At 37.7% G+C, this 15597-nt stretch overlaps 1 protein-coding gene across 1 annotated transcript in view; it reads right to left on the reverse strand.

The window, feature by feature from the left end:
• Positions 1-15597, reverse strand: part of LOC101281026 (NACHT, LRR and PYD domains-containing protein 14) — a 171617-nt gene that overhangs the window by 107493 nt on the left and 48527 nt on the right. The window contains 1 exon segment of the mRNA XM_049713984.1: positions 10214-10356. Within this exon segment, the coding sequence (XP_049569941.1) occupies positions 10287-10356 (70 nt within the window). The 3' untranslated portion in view covers positions 10214-10286.

Raw genomic sequence — 15597 nt, forward strand, 5'->3', positions numbered from 1 at the left:
CGTTAGAATAAACCTAACAAAATCGATATGAAGAAAATGACTCAATTTTACCTAAAAACATGATAGAAACTTTATTAAATAGAAAAGCAAACTGTATTATTGGATGAGAAAACTCAGTATTTTAAAACTCAGTATTTTGTATTTTAATACAAAGTTATCTATAATTTTGGTGTATTCTCAATTAAAATATAAAATAATTTTTTTAAGGAACTTGACAAGTTGATTTCCAATCTTATCATTCAGGGAAAAACCCCACAAGACTTAGGAGATAAGGAAATAGAGACAACTTTGACTATGAAGGGAAGGAGAGTCATAGGGCAATAGCTAGAGAGGGTTTAATGATGAGGAGGTTTTTTTTTTTAACAGACTTGAGTATGTTTAAATGCTGATGGGGAAAAGCTAGTAGAGGGGAAGAAGTTGAAACTGAAAAAAATGATAGCACAGGTTTCCTAAATGGCTGAAGGGCATAGTACATTCACAATAAAGTTATAACAAAAAGAACATTTACAATCTGACTAACACTGTTTCAGAATATACAAAACAGAACTCTTGCTTAGGGTGGCATAATGAACATGTTAGTTAACTCCTACCTTCAATTCCTTCCAAGTTCTCACTGAAAGGACCAAAAGGATCTAATGAAAGGGAAAAATCAACCAGTGAGGGGACTACAGAAGGTTTTACCTGTAGTTACATTGAGAATATATTGAAAGATATAATGGATATAAGATAGGAAAAAGGAACACTAAACTGTAATTTCCCACAAGAGACAGAAAAGCCTTTCTGGGAATATGAAAAAAGTAATGCCAAGGTAATTCCTAATTAATCAAAGCTAACCCCCTAGTCACCTTCACTGTGCCTTTATTTGATGCTGAAAGGAGGACAAACTGGAGCATTTGCAGGAGAAGAGGCCTATCTAAATCCTATTTGAACCTAGGGGAAACGACATTGTCCAAAGAAATAACCTAGCCCCACAGCACAGATTACTAGCTAATTAAGGTAAGGGTCCTGCTGTGGTGATACCTAAAAAAGGCATGATGCATTTTGTTCATTATATACAGTTGTGTGAACACTGCCATAATAAAATATTGAACAGTATCATCACCTTTAAAAAAAAAAAGCAATCACACCAATTACAAAAGGAAAAAAATGTAGGCTTAAGCCTATTTGGACAAATTGATCTGCTCTGGAGAGATTAAAACAAACACACACTAAAATTCTGGATAAAATATATATAACAAAAATAAATCTTAAATGCCTCAGATATCTGCCAAAATAATAAGAATTTATCAGGCCAAAATGTAAGTGAAGAAACTTTTGCTAGGTGAACATGTGCCAAATCTCTGAACTTTAACTGTAGTTTTCAAGGCTTGCTTTCAATTGGGAGTCAAAAGACCAAATCAAGGGTACATCTGGGTGAGGATTCTAAAAGGAGAGCATCCCTCCAAAGAGCTCTATCCTCAGTGCCTTTCCTACCCCACAGACCCAGGGACTTGCTTTGATACTGAACTGAGCATCCATCAAACTGATTGGTAAATAAATGTGTGATGATATCAAGAGTTACATGGAGGTGAAACAACAGGTATTCACAAGTATGACTAGCTGAACTGCATATTAAGGCCACCACATTTGAAAAGCAATGAAAATTAAGAAACTACTACCTCATTCAACAAATGGATCTCGCGGAGGGGGAAGGGTAAGCTGGGACAAAGTGAGAGAGTGGCATGGGCATATATACACTACCAAACGTAAAATAGATAGCTAGTGGGAAGCAGCCGCATAGCACAGGGAGATCAGCTCCGTGTTTTGTGACCACCTAGAGGGGTGGGATAGGGAGGGTGGGAGGGAGGGAGATGCAAGAGGGAAGAGATATGGGAACATATGTATATGTAGAACTGATTCACTTTGTTATAAAGCAGAAACTAACACACCATTGTAAAGCAAATATACTCCAACAAAGATGTTAAAAAAACAAACGAAAAAAACAAAACAAAAAAAGACACCACCTGTGAATATAATAAAAGTTAATTATTAAAACAAAAACACAAACAAACAAAAGAAAGAAATGGATCTCACAAATCCAATACTGAGTGAATGAAGAAAGTCACAAAAGAAAACATAGTATAATTTCTTTCATATAAAATTATAAAACCAGCAAAACTTCTCCTATTATGTAAGAATATAGTTAGGTTATTAAAATATAAAATTAAAAAGTATATATAGATAAAGAAAAGCAACAGCATGATTATACAAAAGTCAGGAAAGTGGTTACCTCCAGTAGAGGGAGAGGAGTTACGCTTGAGGAGAGGCAATGGGGACCTCTTGTGTGCTGGCTTGATCTAGTTAGTGATGATACACACGTTCACTTTACAATTTTTCTCTAAACTGCACAAATAATTATATACTCTTTTCTGCATGTATTTTGCAATAAACATTCAAAAGGAAACCAAGACAAAAAATAAATAAAACTAAGAGAAGGAGGATGACAGCAGAGGAGGAGGAAAAAAAGGAGGAAAGATGGAAGCACACAGCTCTCTAACTTGAATTGTCACAATAAACTTGGAAACCTAGTTTTTGAACATCAAGACAAGGCTCCCTGCTTTGGCTGCTCCTAGCTCTGCAGTTTTCATTTTCCTTCTAGGTTTCTGGATCACTAAAATAGCAAAGTAAAACTAGAGAATCTAAAATGTCTTCTGTCTGTCAGTGTTTCAAGTATTTGAAAGGAACCAACATGGTCTCTGACAAAAGCCACAATCATTGCTTCCCCACTGATAAAACAGAGACATCTCTCAGCTAACATAATGAAAAGAACAAAAATAACTGGACTATGAAATTACTCAGCAGTGAAAAAGAGGGACTGAACTGACAAATCCATGCAATGTCTCAGCCCCTAGCACCTCAAGTAAACTGACTTCTTGCTTGAAAAAGTAAGAATCATTAGAAAATCTAGAGTTCACAAGATTTGGGGGTACATTTTGTTTTATGAAAATAGAATAGAAACTTATGAGAAAAGAATCTGAGATTAAGAGAGATTTTTTTTGAGGTCTGAAAGGCATGACTGAATTTTTTTTAATGGGGTCAGCAAACAAGAGATTTGCTATGAGGGACTTCCCTGTTGGTTCAGTGGTTAAGAATCCGCCTGTCAATGCAGGGGACACAGGTTTGAGCCCTGGTCCGGGAAGATCCCACATGCCACGGAGCAACTAAGCCCGTGCACTACAACTACTGAGCCTGCGCTCTAGAACCCGTGAGCCACAACTACTGGGCCCACGTGCCACAACTACTGAAGCCTGGGCGCCCTAGAGCCCCTGCTCTGCAACAAGAGAAGACACTGCAATGAGAAGCCCGCGCACCACAACAAAGAGTAGCCCCCACTCACCACAACTAGAGAAAGCCCATGCACAGCAACGAAGACGCAATGCAGCCAAAAATAAATAAATAAATTTACAAAAAGAGATTTGCTATGAGAACTGAGATGACAAAGTAAATACATGCTCAGCAAAACTCAAAAGAAATGGCCCAATATAGATAGAACGGAGGAGAGAAAATAAGGGATGTGGAAAACAAATCAAGCACATGAGATGTGCATATAAAAAGCATTCGCAAAAGAGAAATAGAACCATGGTCTGGTTTAGGTTTACTAATAGCTTGTATCAAAAATGGATACTGAATATTCATTAATGCTTCATTGGAATCTCTGGATATGATCGTGTGACTTTTTTTCTTTTGATATACTGATATAAAAGATTATATTAATAGATTTTATAAAGCCACATTCCTATTTATTCATGGTAATATTATTCTTTAAATACGTTGTATGGTTCAAAACCAAAGAAATAGAAGAAAAACATGCCTTGAACTAAAGAACTGCCTGAATTTTCAAGCTGAAATGTTCCATTTTACTCACAAGCAAATGTAATGAAAATAAAAGGTATATCCTCATAAAACTTGTGAATTTTAAGGATTAAATAAATTCAAACTAGCATTAAGTAAAAAGATAAGATGCACCACAAAGGAAAATAAAGCTCTGCTGGCCTCACATTTCTCCTCCATAAAAATAAGGACCAGAAAACAATTTAGCATTATCTACAGAATCTTGAAAACAGTAGACATAACCAACATTTTCTATGCGGTTTTGCAAGCATTCATTTGAGAATTGACTGAAAGACATTCACATCCATATAAGAACTTAGAAATTCTACCAACCACATTTCCATCCTTAAAAGCTATTCCAGGTTCTACTTTAGCTGGCCACAAAACAAATTTAAAAATTTTTAACAATTTAATAAAAGATAGTATAAAAACTGGCAGTAAGTACTGAAAACAAACAAAACAGACTAGTTATTAAATATTCCAATGGAATTGAACGCAATTGTCACTATTTTTGACAAAGCAGCTACACTAAATAATTATTAAATTCTAAAATCCCCATGATTTTATTCAAAACGGCAAAGGAAGACAGGAGGAAACTAGGGAGTAGAAACATTCTAATTTTCTCTATTTTGAAAAATGGGGGCGGGTGTGTCAAAAATACTGTTTCATTCTTGACATTTAAAGTATAGCTCCTTCCTCATTTATAAACAGTTGAATGTAAACAATCACGTTATCAGCACATAATTAAGTTTCATCTTCTTCAATTCCTTTTAATATGCCTTTTTCCATATGCCAATATTGAATATTTATAATGCAATATCTTATTTCTTACTTTAATCAGATTCCTTCTGTTTTACTATTAAAATGCTGTCAGCTGATACCTTGAGATAGATACCTTTTATCATGCTATACTTTTAGTTTACTAAGAGTCTGTATCAAAAATGGATATTGAATTTTTACTAATGCTCCATTATAATCTATAATCACAACTTTTTTTTCTTTTGGCCTACTGATATAAAAGGTATTGATAGATTTATCAAGCTACATTCCTATTTGTTCATGGTGTATTATTCTTTAAATGTTGAGTGGTTCAACTTACTCTTACATTATTGAGAATATGTTTTATCTCTATGGATGAAAAGTACCTATAATCTTCATATTTTTGTATCTTTGTCATGTTTTGGTAGCAAGTTTATACTGGCTTACAAAATGAACTTGGACATTATCTTTTAAAATATTATTCAATGATTTACACAGCATGGGAATTATTTCTTTAAAATTTGAACAAAACAAGTGTGCTTTTAGAATTAACTCTTTCACAGATTTTAAATTGCTTCCATAGTTATTACCTTATTTATATATTCTATGTATTCTTCAACCTATTTTATAATTTCTATTTTTCTACTAAAATGTCTATTTTACTGAGAGCAGGAAGGGGGAACCCAGGCCAAGCCTGACCTTAACTAAGAAACCCTTAGTAGAGGATATAGGGACAAGAGTCCAGAGGGGAACAAGGCCACAGTCATATGTAGACCAGAGTATCAGAGAGAAGAGTGTAGCACACACACACACAAAACAAACCCTGAACATCTGCAGAAGATCCACCGAGAGTATCCAGCCACATCCTGTTCAGTGCATGTGTATAAGGAAAGCATCTGAGGCTGGGGAAAGCACCATCTAAAAGGCTTAGGAAAGAACAGTACCAGGTCCTCATACTGGAACAAGGAATAGTGGTGCTGGTTGCCACAACAGTGGATTAGCCCTAGAATGAACACTACTCCACTGCTTTTCTTAATTTTGTAGCTGTTGTGCTGCTTAGCCAGCACTTATACCCTTAAGGAGCTGAGGTCTGGTTAATTTCAACTCTCCTGGGTATCAGGTATCATTCTGGGCCTCTAAAAACATAGTTTAAGAACACATCTAGGGCTTCCCTGGTGGCGCAGTGGTTGAGAATCTGCCTGCCAATGCAGGGGACACTGGTTCGAGCCCTGGTCCGGGAAGATCCCACATGCCGCGGAGCACCTGGGCCCGTGAGCCACAACTACTGAGCCTGCGCGTCTGGAGCCTGTGCTCCGCAACGAGAGAGGCCACGATAGTGAGAGGCCCGCGCACCGCGATGAAGAGTGGCCCCCACTCGCCGCAACTAGAGAAAGCCCTCGCACAGAAACGAAGACCCAACACAGCCAAAAATAATAAATTAATTAATTTAAAAAAAAAAAAAGAACACATCTAAAATCAGGTAAGTGTTTCAACAAAGCACATCCCTCCCCCAAGGTTCATAAATCTAGCTTTGTTGCTAATCCTTCCCAGAACAAATGAAGCACGGAGGAGCTAATCCAAATATACTAGTTACATGTGGAGTGTTTACTCCACTGGAAATAATGAAAATAAATAAAGCAGTGTTATTATTGACACCATAAAATCCATATGGTGAAAACTAATCTTATTTTGTTATTTTAGTATATCAAAACATTCATAATATTTATGACTTTCTTACATCAGAGAAAATGGTGTTTCTTCAAAGCTTCTAGAAAGCAATTTTTCAATTCACTGTTGTGATGTACTTTTGGAGTTCTGCTGTCAAAAATATTTCACTGGACCTAAAAGAGGAAACACAATGGCTTTATCCAAACCCTCCTTCACTTCAGCCTTTTATTTAGGTTCATTTCTGGTCTTCAAATTTTCCTTCTATTCCAAAGCAAAAGCTTGTTTTCCACTGCTAATGTGAAGTGTTTTTATCAATATTTGTACTCTTATATGTGAACTGGGTTACAATTTCTAGTTTGTGTTTTTCTTCCCCACTGGGCTGGGAGAGAAATATTCAAAGTTAGAGGCTATAATTGGTGTCACATGTCTGCATTTCCACCTTTCAGAACCATGCTCGGTCAGAAGTGTTGAATTCATCTTTAGAAAATGAGTGAATGGAAGGCTGAGGACAACTGCAAACACAAAGTGGTCCCCTTTCACAAGCCCCGTGCCCCTTCGTTCCTCTCCTGTGGATTGGACGTTTTCTTGAAAACCACCGAGCATCTGAAAAGTGGGACTGAACTTCCAGTCTGTCTAAATGCCCAGGCTATTATCCCAAGAATATTTCCCCCTAATTAAATATTATACAAATGTTCTGTTTTCCCAGGTCTCTAATTTTGGTGGAAACACCCACCATAATATCAACTGTAGAAGGTTTAGAATCTCACATAATAAGGTCTGGAGAAAAAGGCTTATAACAAATTTCCAGACTGAAAAAGAACAGATATATGTATATGCATAATTGAATCACTTTGCTGTATACCTGAAACTAACACAACATTGTAAAAATAAAATAAAATATATAATAAAATATATATAAAATAAATATTAAATTAAAAACAAACAAAAAACAAATTTCCAGACTAAAAAGGAAGGCTAAAACCAAACACTGCTGCATGTGGCCTCAGTAACAAAATAAAGCACAAGTGAAAACAAGAATGTTACAATGACTGAGCTGTCTGGCATAAATTTGAGATTGGCAGCGGAATCCTATTATGTATCTTGATACTATTGGAAAAGTAAAAACAGGTGGTACCATAATATAATGGAAAAATTAGGACATTTATGAATTTACAATCTCAAAACAGAAAAGAGTCAACGAGTTGCTGCCTGTGAGGTAGTTGGAGGATTCAGGTGAGGGAATGATTGAACAAAGGAATCAAATACTAAGCATTTGTCTCAAGTTACATCCAGACAGCTGCCACCAGAAAGTGGTCAGTGTGAAAGTAGTATGTCTCCCAAGATTCTGACAAAGCTGAGCTTAACTCTGCATTTGATACCAAAAGTCACTATAGGATTTTAAAAAACATACATAATCAATTCCAATTCAAGATTCATTGTGAGATTTCTTAGTTCAAAACCAAGACTGGGGCTTCCCTGGTGGCGCAGTGTTTGAGGGCCCGCCTGCCGATGCAGGGGACACGGGTTCGTGCCCCGGTCCGGGAAGATCCCCCATGTTGCGGAGCGGCTGGGCCCGTGAGCCATGGCCACTGAGCCTGCGCATCTGGAGCCTGTGCTCCGCAACAGGAGAGGCTGCAATAGTGAGAGGCCCGCGTACCGCAAAAAAAAAAACAAAAAAACAACCCAAGACTGAATATGATTGAGGGGTAAAATGCTAATTGTAAAGAAGTTAATGATAAAGTAATTAAGAATAGGCAGTAGCCAGCAGAATGCCACAACAGCCACCCAGGATGTCCTCCTGTGCTCTCCTTATATCTTTTCCAAGGAGGAAGTATGAAGTATGAGTTATAAAAAGATAAGAGACTGGGTGAAACTAGGGATGGTGTAGAGCTTCATCTCTGTTAAGTAATCTACATAATAATTTTTAATATATTTCTTCTCAATAAGTATTTTCTATAATTCTGAAATAGGAATGCTTATTAAATAGGGGAAAAACATACCCCATTTAGCATTTTTTCCTAGAACTGAGTCATGTGGATTGACATCATGGAGACCTGGGCTCTTATGCATTGGCCTGCCTGGCACAGGTGACTTTTTTTCAGGCAGTATAACTTTGGGCTCTAGAGGCCACTTAACTGCATTAAAATTATTACTCTACCAAATTTCTATCTCTGTAACCTTGGGCAAATTACTTACCTTCTCTAGGCCTCAGTTTCCTCATCTGCAATATGGGTATTAAAAAGGCATCTAATTCATAGGGTCATTGTGAAGACTAAATGAGGTAAATTATCTCAACATCTGCTCAGAGGAATCAATAAAAAATCTGAGTTATTTCTGTTACTATCATGAGAGCCAAAAAGGAAACTTAGAGATCACATAGGTCAAAATTATCTTAACCTCTCTCAATCTTTTATTTTTGAATTTGAAGAATACTAGGCTAAACAGACTAAATGACTGCATAATCTCTACCAATATTCTGGTATTATCCTAAGTATATAAAACCTCTTTTTAAAAACCTGTGTATTTTCTTTATAGTGATAATTTCCAAGATGAATTTAGACTTTAAATTTATTTTAAAAATAAAATACAACTGTAGTCTATATATTACTTAACAAAGCACCACAAAGTTCCTATTCTCATCCAATTTTTTCGTATCTCCTTAAAACTCATATTTCATGTCTTCTCCATCTGATAAACATACATGGTAGGGGTACTCCCTGTATTATGTTACATTATAATGCCTTATAAGGCAAAGGTGATGGGATGTCCATGATCATGGATCATGGGATGGGGATCTCCGCGATTATGGAGACACTATGTAGATACTGTATAAGACTAACGTTCTGTTCTGTTGTTATATAAGAGTCTGTATTAGCAGACCTGGGGACTCTTTTTCAAGCTTTGAAGAAATAAGTTGCCATGTTACAAGAGGGTCTGTGAGAGGCTCATGTGGCAGGGAATTAGGGGTGGCCTCTAGAAGCTGAGAGCAGCCCCTGGCTGACAGCCAGCAAGGAAAGAGGGACGTCAGTCTTATAGTCTTCTAACAATAGGAAGATGAATTCTGCCAACAGAAGGAATATACATATGTATAAATATATACGATAAACCAGTAAATTTACTTCTTTAAATAGAAACAAAGTTTTAATCTTTATGCAATCAAATGAATAAATATATAACTTTGACACCTCTGCTTTTGAGCCTAAAAAATCTTCCCAGCCTCAAGATTATATAAAAACACACCTATATCTTCTAAGCTTTTTGCAGTTTCCATTTTTTACATTTAAAAGTTAATCCACCAACTAACAGGATGAAAAAAGGTCTGTGGATGGATGATAATGACAGCAGCACAACAGTGTCAACGTACTTAATGTCACTGAACTGTATACTTAAAAAGGATCAAGATGGTAAATTTTATGTGTATTTTACCACAACTTTAAAAATGTTTTAAGAAAAAACTTACCTAAAGAAAAAAAAGGTCAATTCATCTAGAACTTATTTTGGAGTGTAATGATAGGATATATAATTTTTTTCCGAAGTCTACAGCCAATTGAATTAGCGTTACTGAATTATTAATTTGTTCCTACAAATATGCATACTTGTATACCCTTGGATATACTTCTGGTCTTTTCAGATAATGCTCATTATCTGATTAGATGAAGATTTCCAATTGCCTCTGTTTCATTTTCATCTTATCCAGAAGAAAGACACCACCTAGCCATAAGGCCGTTGGCCCTGGAGCTTAGGGCAGGTATAAGGAAGGAAACATGAAGCCACAATCCTTAAGCTTTTGGTGCCATCTAGAGGACTGTTTTCATGGGTTAACCTCTGTTCAGAGTCAGACACCTCCCCTAGGAAAACACCTTTCCCCTTCTCAACCCACTAGGGCAATTTTAAATATAAAAAAATTAAGCCTTACCATGTACAGGATGGCCCTCTGCCTCCAACCTTTCTCTGCAGTCCATCTTTCACAGATGCCAGGGATATAATAGTCAAGTGCAGCTCAGATCACCACTCCTGTTTTCAGAAGTTTCAATGGCTTCCAATGGGCAACAGAATAAACTACATGTAAATCAGCAGGGAGGGAAACAAAATCAAAGATGAGGAAAATCCTAAAATTTACTACAAATGAACCTAGCAGTATTTAAAGTGGGTAACATACACACACTAAAGAAGACTTTCTTTGTTTCAAGGAAAACTGAAATTCGCATCCTCTGGACAGCCTTCCTCTAAACAGAATTCATTTGCTCCCTTAGCACATTGCCCGTGCCTATCTCATAGCACTTATCTCTCTCTTTCGCATTCTAGGTAGTTAGATGCAGGACAACCTGTCACCCAGATTAGACTGTGAACGCCTTAAGGATAAAGACAGCATCTGGTTCATCTCAGATCTAAATAGCCCCGATACCTTTAAGAAGAGTGACTTCCTCTGTTGAAGGTGAGTGTTGAAGGTGATTCTGGGATTTTTAAAGGGGTATTGTTGCATATGCAGTTCATTCCAGGGTATTAATCCAGATGATCCAGGCCTACCTCCCAGTTCCTACATTTTACCTGTTCATTTTTTTCTTATTTGTTTGAGCTCAAACTGATCTCATATTTCCTGCCTTTTTTATTTATGGATTCACATTTTGGTATTCCTCATTTCTGCTCCCCTGTTAATCAACCTTAAGGTATGCCTTCTTAAATTAATGTTAGTCATTAATGTCAGTTAACATTAATGAATCATTAATGTTAGTGATTCATTTGTGCATCATCACTCATCTGTACAGCTTAAACTTCAGCAAAAACTATCCTGATGTCAAAAAAACCAGCAATATAATTATTAGAGAAACGCAAATCAAAAACTAGAATGAGGTACCACCTCACACCCATCAGAATGACCATCACTAAAATGTCTACGAATAACAAATGCTGGAAAGGGTATGGAGCAAAGGGAACGCTCCTACACTGTTTGTGGGAATGTAAATTGGTGCAGCCACTACGGAAAACAGTATGGAGGTTCCTCAAAAAACTAAAAATAGAGCTACCATATGATCTTACAATCCCCCTCCTGGGCATATATCTGGAAAAAACTGTAATTCAAAAAAATACATGCACCCCTATGTTCAAAGCAGCACTATTCACAACAGCCAAGACATGGAAGCAATCTAAATGTCCATCAACAGAAGAATAGATAAAGAAGATGTGGTACATATATACAATGGCATATTACTCAGCCATAAAAAAGAATGAAATAATGCCATTTGCAGCAACATGGATGGACTAGAGATTATTATACTAAGTGAAGTAAGTCAGAAAGAGAAAGACAAATATTATATGATACCACTTATAGGTGGAATCTAAAATATGACACAAATGAACTTACCTACGAAACAGACTCACAGACATAGAGAACAGATTTGTGGTTGCCAAGGGGGTGGGAGGGTGGGGAAGGGATGGAGGGGGAGGTTTTTTTTTTTGCGGTACGTGGGCCTCTCACTGCTGCGGCCTCTCCCGTTGCGGAGCACAGGCTCCGGACGCGCAGGCTCAGCGGCCATGGCTCACGGGCCCAGCCACTCCGCAGCATGTGGGATCTTCCCGGACCGGGGCACGAACCCGCGTCCCCTGCATCGGCAGGCGGACTCTCAACCACTGCGCCACCAGGGAAGCCCAGAGGGGGAGTTTTGAATCCGTAGATGCAAACTGTTATAGAAAGAATGGATAAACAACAAGGTGCTACTGTAGAGCACAGGGAACTATATTCAATATCCTGTGATAAACCACAGTGGGAAAGAATATGAAAAGGAATGTTTATACATATGTATAACTGAATCACTTTGCATACAGCAGAAATTAACACAACATTGTAAATCAACTATACTTCAATTAAAAAAAAGAATAACAGGGTTATATTGTCTCATTTAAATTTCACAGCAATCTAGTTTTTACTCATCTGTCACAGCTTAATTCAATCATCACTTCCTTAAGGATGCATCCTCTGATGTCCTTCACTATACCAAACCTTTATTAAATATAGCATCTTATAGCACTATGCATCTCTTTCATAATGCTTACCGCAGTTAAAATTTTACATTTTTTAACCAAAGTCTATCTTCCCTTTTGAACATTAAGTCCCTTTGAGGCTTAATAATATCTACTTTTGTTCACCACAGTGTCTCCATTGCCAGCTAAGCCATAAGGATCATCTTGTCCAGAAGTAATTCCCAGCAGAGTGGCCTCACACAAAGGATTGGCCTTATGCAAGTTCAGTGGAAACTCGTTAAGGCCCAGTTTTTAAGGCAATCCATCCTGGTCAGCTGCACAGCTTGGACAACAGTTGCCACAACAGTCCCACAATCATGAATGCTGATGTAGCAAATCCTGCCACTAGTTTGCTGTCATACAGCTTCAATTCCAAGACTTTCACCCCAGCCCACTAACACCTTAGAAGAAGTGTTAGTCACAGTAACACCTTTGCAGTCCTTATTTATATTCTACTGTCTCTGCTTTCTCTAGTCCTTGACAGCTGGGCTGGCTAAAAATCTCCACCAGGGGTCTGTGTCCTCTTCTTAACCAGTCTGAAGTAAGGTAGATAGATTTTATTATCAAGGCCTCAACTTCTTCAAATCCCAACCATAAGCAATGAGTGACAAGAGGTTAAAGCGAAGGTTCTGTCATGACATATTGCTATTGGACCCTAACCCCTAACTATTCCTGGGTAGGGGCTGGTACTTCCTATATTGTGCAACCCAAAAGCCCCAGAGCCCAAATGTAGGAGTTCTCTCCCAAAGCTAATGTCTAATCCTGCTGGATCTCTGTGCATTCCCCTAGAATGCATCTGGGCAACCACCAATTGCTACTGCTCTGTTTCCGTGAATCTTCCTTAATTCAACAGCCATGTATATTTGCTGCTGTGCTGTTTGCCTCGTTCACATAAAATTATAAGTGATTGATATATAGTGGATACTGCATAAATACTGGCTCAACATTTGATCTAATAAGTAAACAGAGAGGTGAACAAACAACCTCATAAGGTGAGCACTCCTATCTCTATTTTACAGGTAAGCCAAACAAAGCAGAGGTAACCAGGCCCATATCACACAGTTAGTGAATGGTGGGTATAGGACGTGAATTCAGGTCTACCAGATTCCGTACTACTTACTCTGAATCACTATACTCTACTGCAACTCACGGACTTCCTTAGGTGCACTACGCTCTGTGTCAACTGTAAGTAACGATAACAGCCACACTTTTTAAACTCCAGGCATCGTACTAGCTACCTGATTTATGAGATAAAGTCTAAGCTAATTATGCCAAAGAGTAATAATTCTAAATCCTACTAGATTTGAAGGAATCAAGGTCTTTCTTTTTTAACCTCTCACTTTTTAAAAATTGAAATATTTTGATGTATAATATTATGTTAGTTTCAGGTATACTACATAATGATTTGACATTTGCATAAATTATGAAATGATCACCAAGATTAAGTCTAATAACTTAATGTGTCTCCATACAACATTAGTATAGTATTATTGACCATATTCTTTATGCTGCATGTTACATCCCTGTGGCTTATTTATTTTATAAACAGAGGTTTGTACCTCTTAATCCTCCTTACCTACTTCATCCCCCTTCCCCGCCTGCCTGCCTTCCCTGAAGGAATCAAGGTCTTGATAATAACATGTCACTTCAAACTGGTTAGGAATGGGACATTGAGCCTGCTGATGGAGGTTCTTGGTCACCTTAGCTGTCAAGAAGTTGAGAAGGCAGAGGCTACAGAATATAAATCAGGGCTGTAAAGAGTCAAATACATCTTCTAGATTTCAGGTTGGGTGAATACAGCCTGAATAAATACAATAAAACTCTCAAGTTGAACTCTTCTGAAGACTTCTAGTACATGAGCAATTTTACCAGTCAATGGCAATGATAAACTCCAAAGGAAAGTCGTGCTACTGCTGTGTGTAGAATGCTGTGGTGCTACCACTTAATGAACCCCGTTCATCCCCAGCACTGCGTTGTGTGTTTATCTGCCTTATTTTAAACTCTCAATTTTATGAGATGATTATCATCATTTGCATTTGAAAAAACCAAAGGTCAAATTATTAAAAGATAATTGTCCAAGCCACATAAAATAACAGAATGTGGACTCATACGTATGACAAAAAGATTACCTTTCTACTGTAACAAGGAGCCTCCAAACATTATGAGGAAGCTATATTAGTTTTTCCTAATTTCTTCCCTAAAAATTCATAACACATCCTCAGATTTTTCATTATTCTTGAGTATTTTGTAAATATGATAGTTGAATACATTCCACAGGGTCATCATTGCTCTGTAGTTATCCTCTAGAGTTAGTTTACTTTTGTGCTTGATACCCATGTTCAATGTCACCCACAAAATATTTGGACTCAGAATCATCTTTAAAGAATTTAGATGTGCTACACTGTGAGAGAAATTAGCTTCACAAACAGTATCACTGCAAAGAGAACACAGAGCTTCTGAAAGGAATTCCACCATCACTGGATTTCATGTGTGCACAGCAAAAGCAACACAGGCTAACTCTGCTTGGTGAGTTTGGGAATATGCCCCGAAGAGGAAGACACAGTTAACTGTTCCCAAAAAGGAAACTTCTCTGGGGGAATAGAAGGATAATCACATAACCTTTGAGGTAAAGGTTAAATGGGAGGCAGCAGGGACCCCACATAATCTTAAGGCTGAGAAATGTTAGAGAAGTCCCAGGTTGGAGAAATACAGGCAGAAAATTCTTTGCCATCTTACCTGTCCTGAGGCAATGGGAAAAGGGGAGCTATTGACCTATAGGACACAAGTCTCCCTCCAACACTCTAGGAGAACCCCAGAATTCAGGTTGCAATCAGAGATGGAAGATGTTAAGGCCTCACCTGATGGGGAAATATTCAGCAATGCTGTCAGTTGCCACATGGACAGTTTGGTTGCTCTGGAACCCTGTTTTGGACAGAAGGAATGTGGAGAAGGGGTCTTAGGAATAGGCTGAGACAAGCTCAAAATAGAGAACATAAAGGTTTTGGTTATGAGATGCACATTCCTTAAATTATACCCAGGGAGTCAGTCCTGCAAAACACTTGATATGCGCTCGCTCGCGCTCTCTCTCTCTCTCTCTTTCTCTCTCTCTCTCTCTCTCATGAAAGTGATTATAAACAAGATCTCAACTGACTAGCTCTCTTGCTTATTTTCCTACAAAGATAGGTCTAATACATTAATTTCCATTGAGGAAATATTGGGTCTGTTATATACGTACATGAGATATCCACAGCCATTGTAAGCTATGATCTCTTGAGCTCATTT

The sequence above is a fragment of the Orcinus orca genome, chromosome 8, assembly GCF_937001465.1.
Source record: "Orcinus orca chromosome 8, mOrcOrc1.1, whole genome shotgun sequence".
Classification (NCBI taxonomy): Eukaryota; Metazoa; Chordata; class Mammalia; order Artiodactyla; family Delphinidae; genus Orcinus; species Orcinus orca.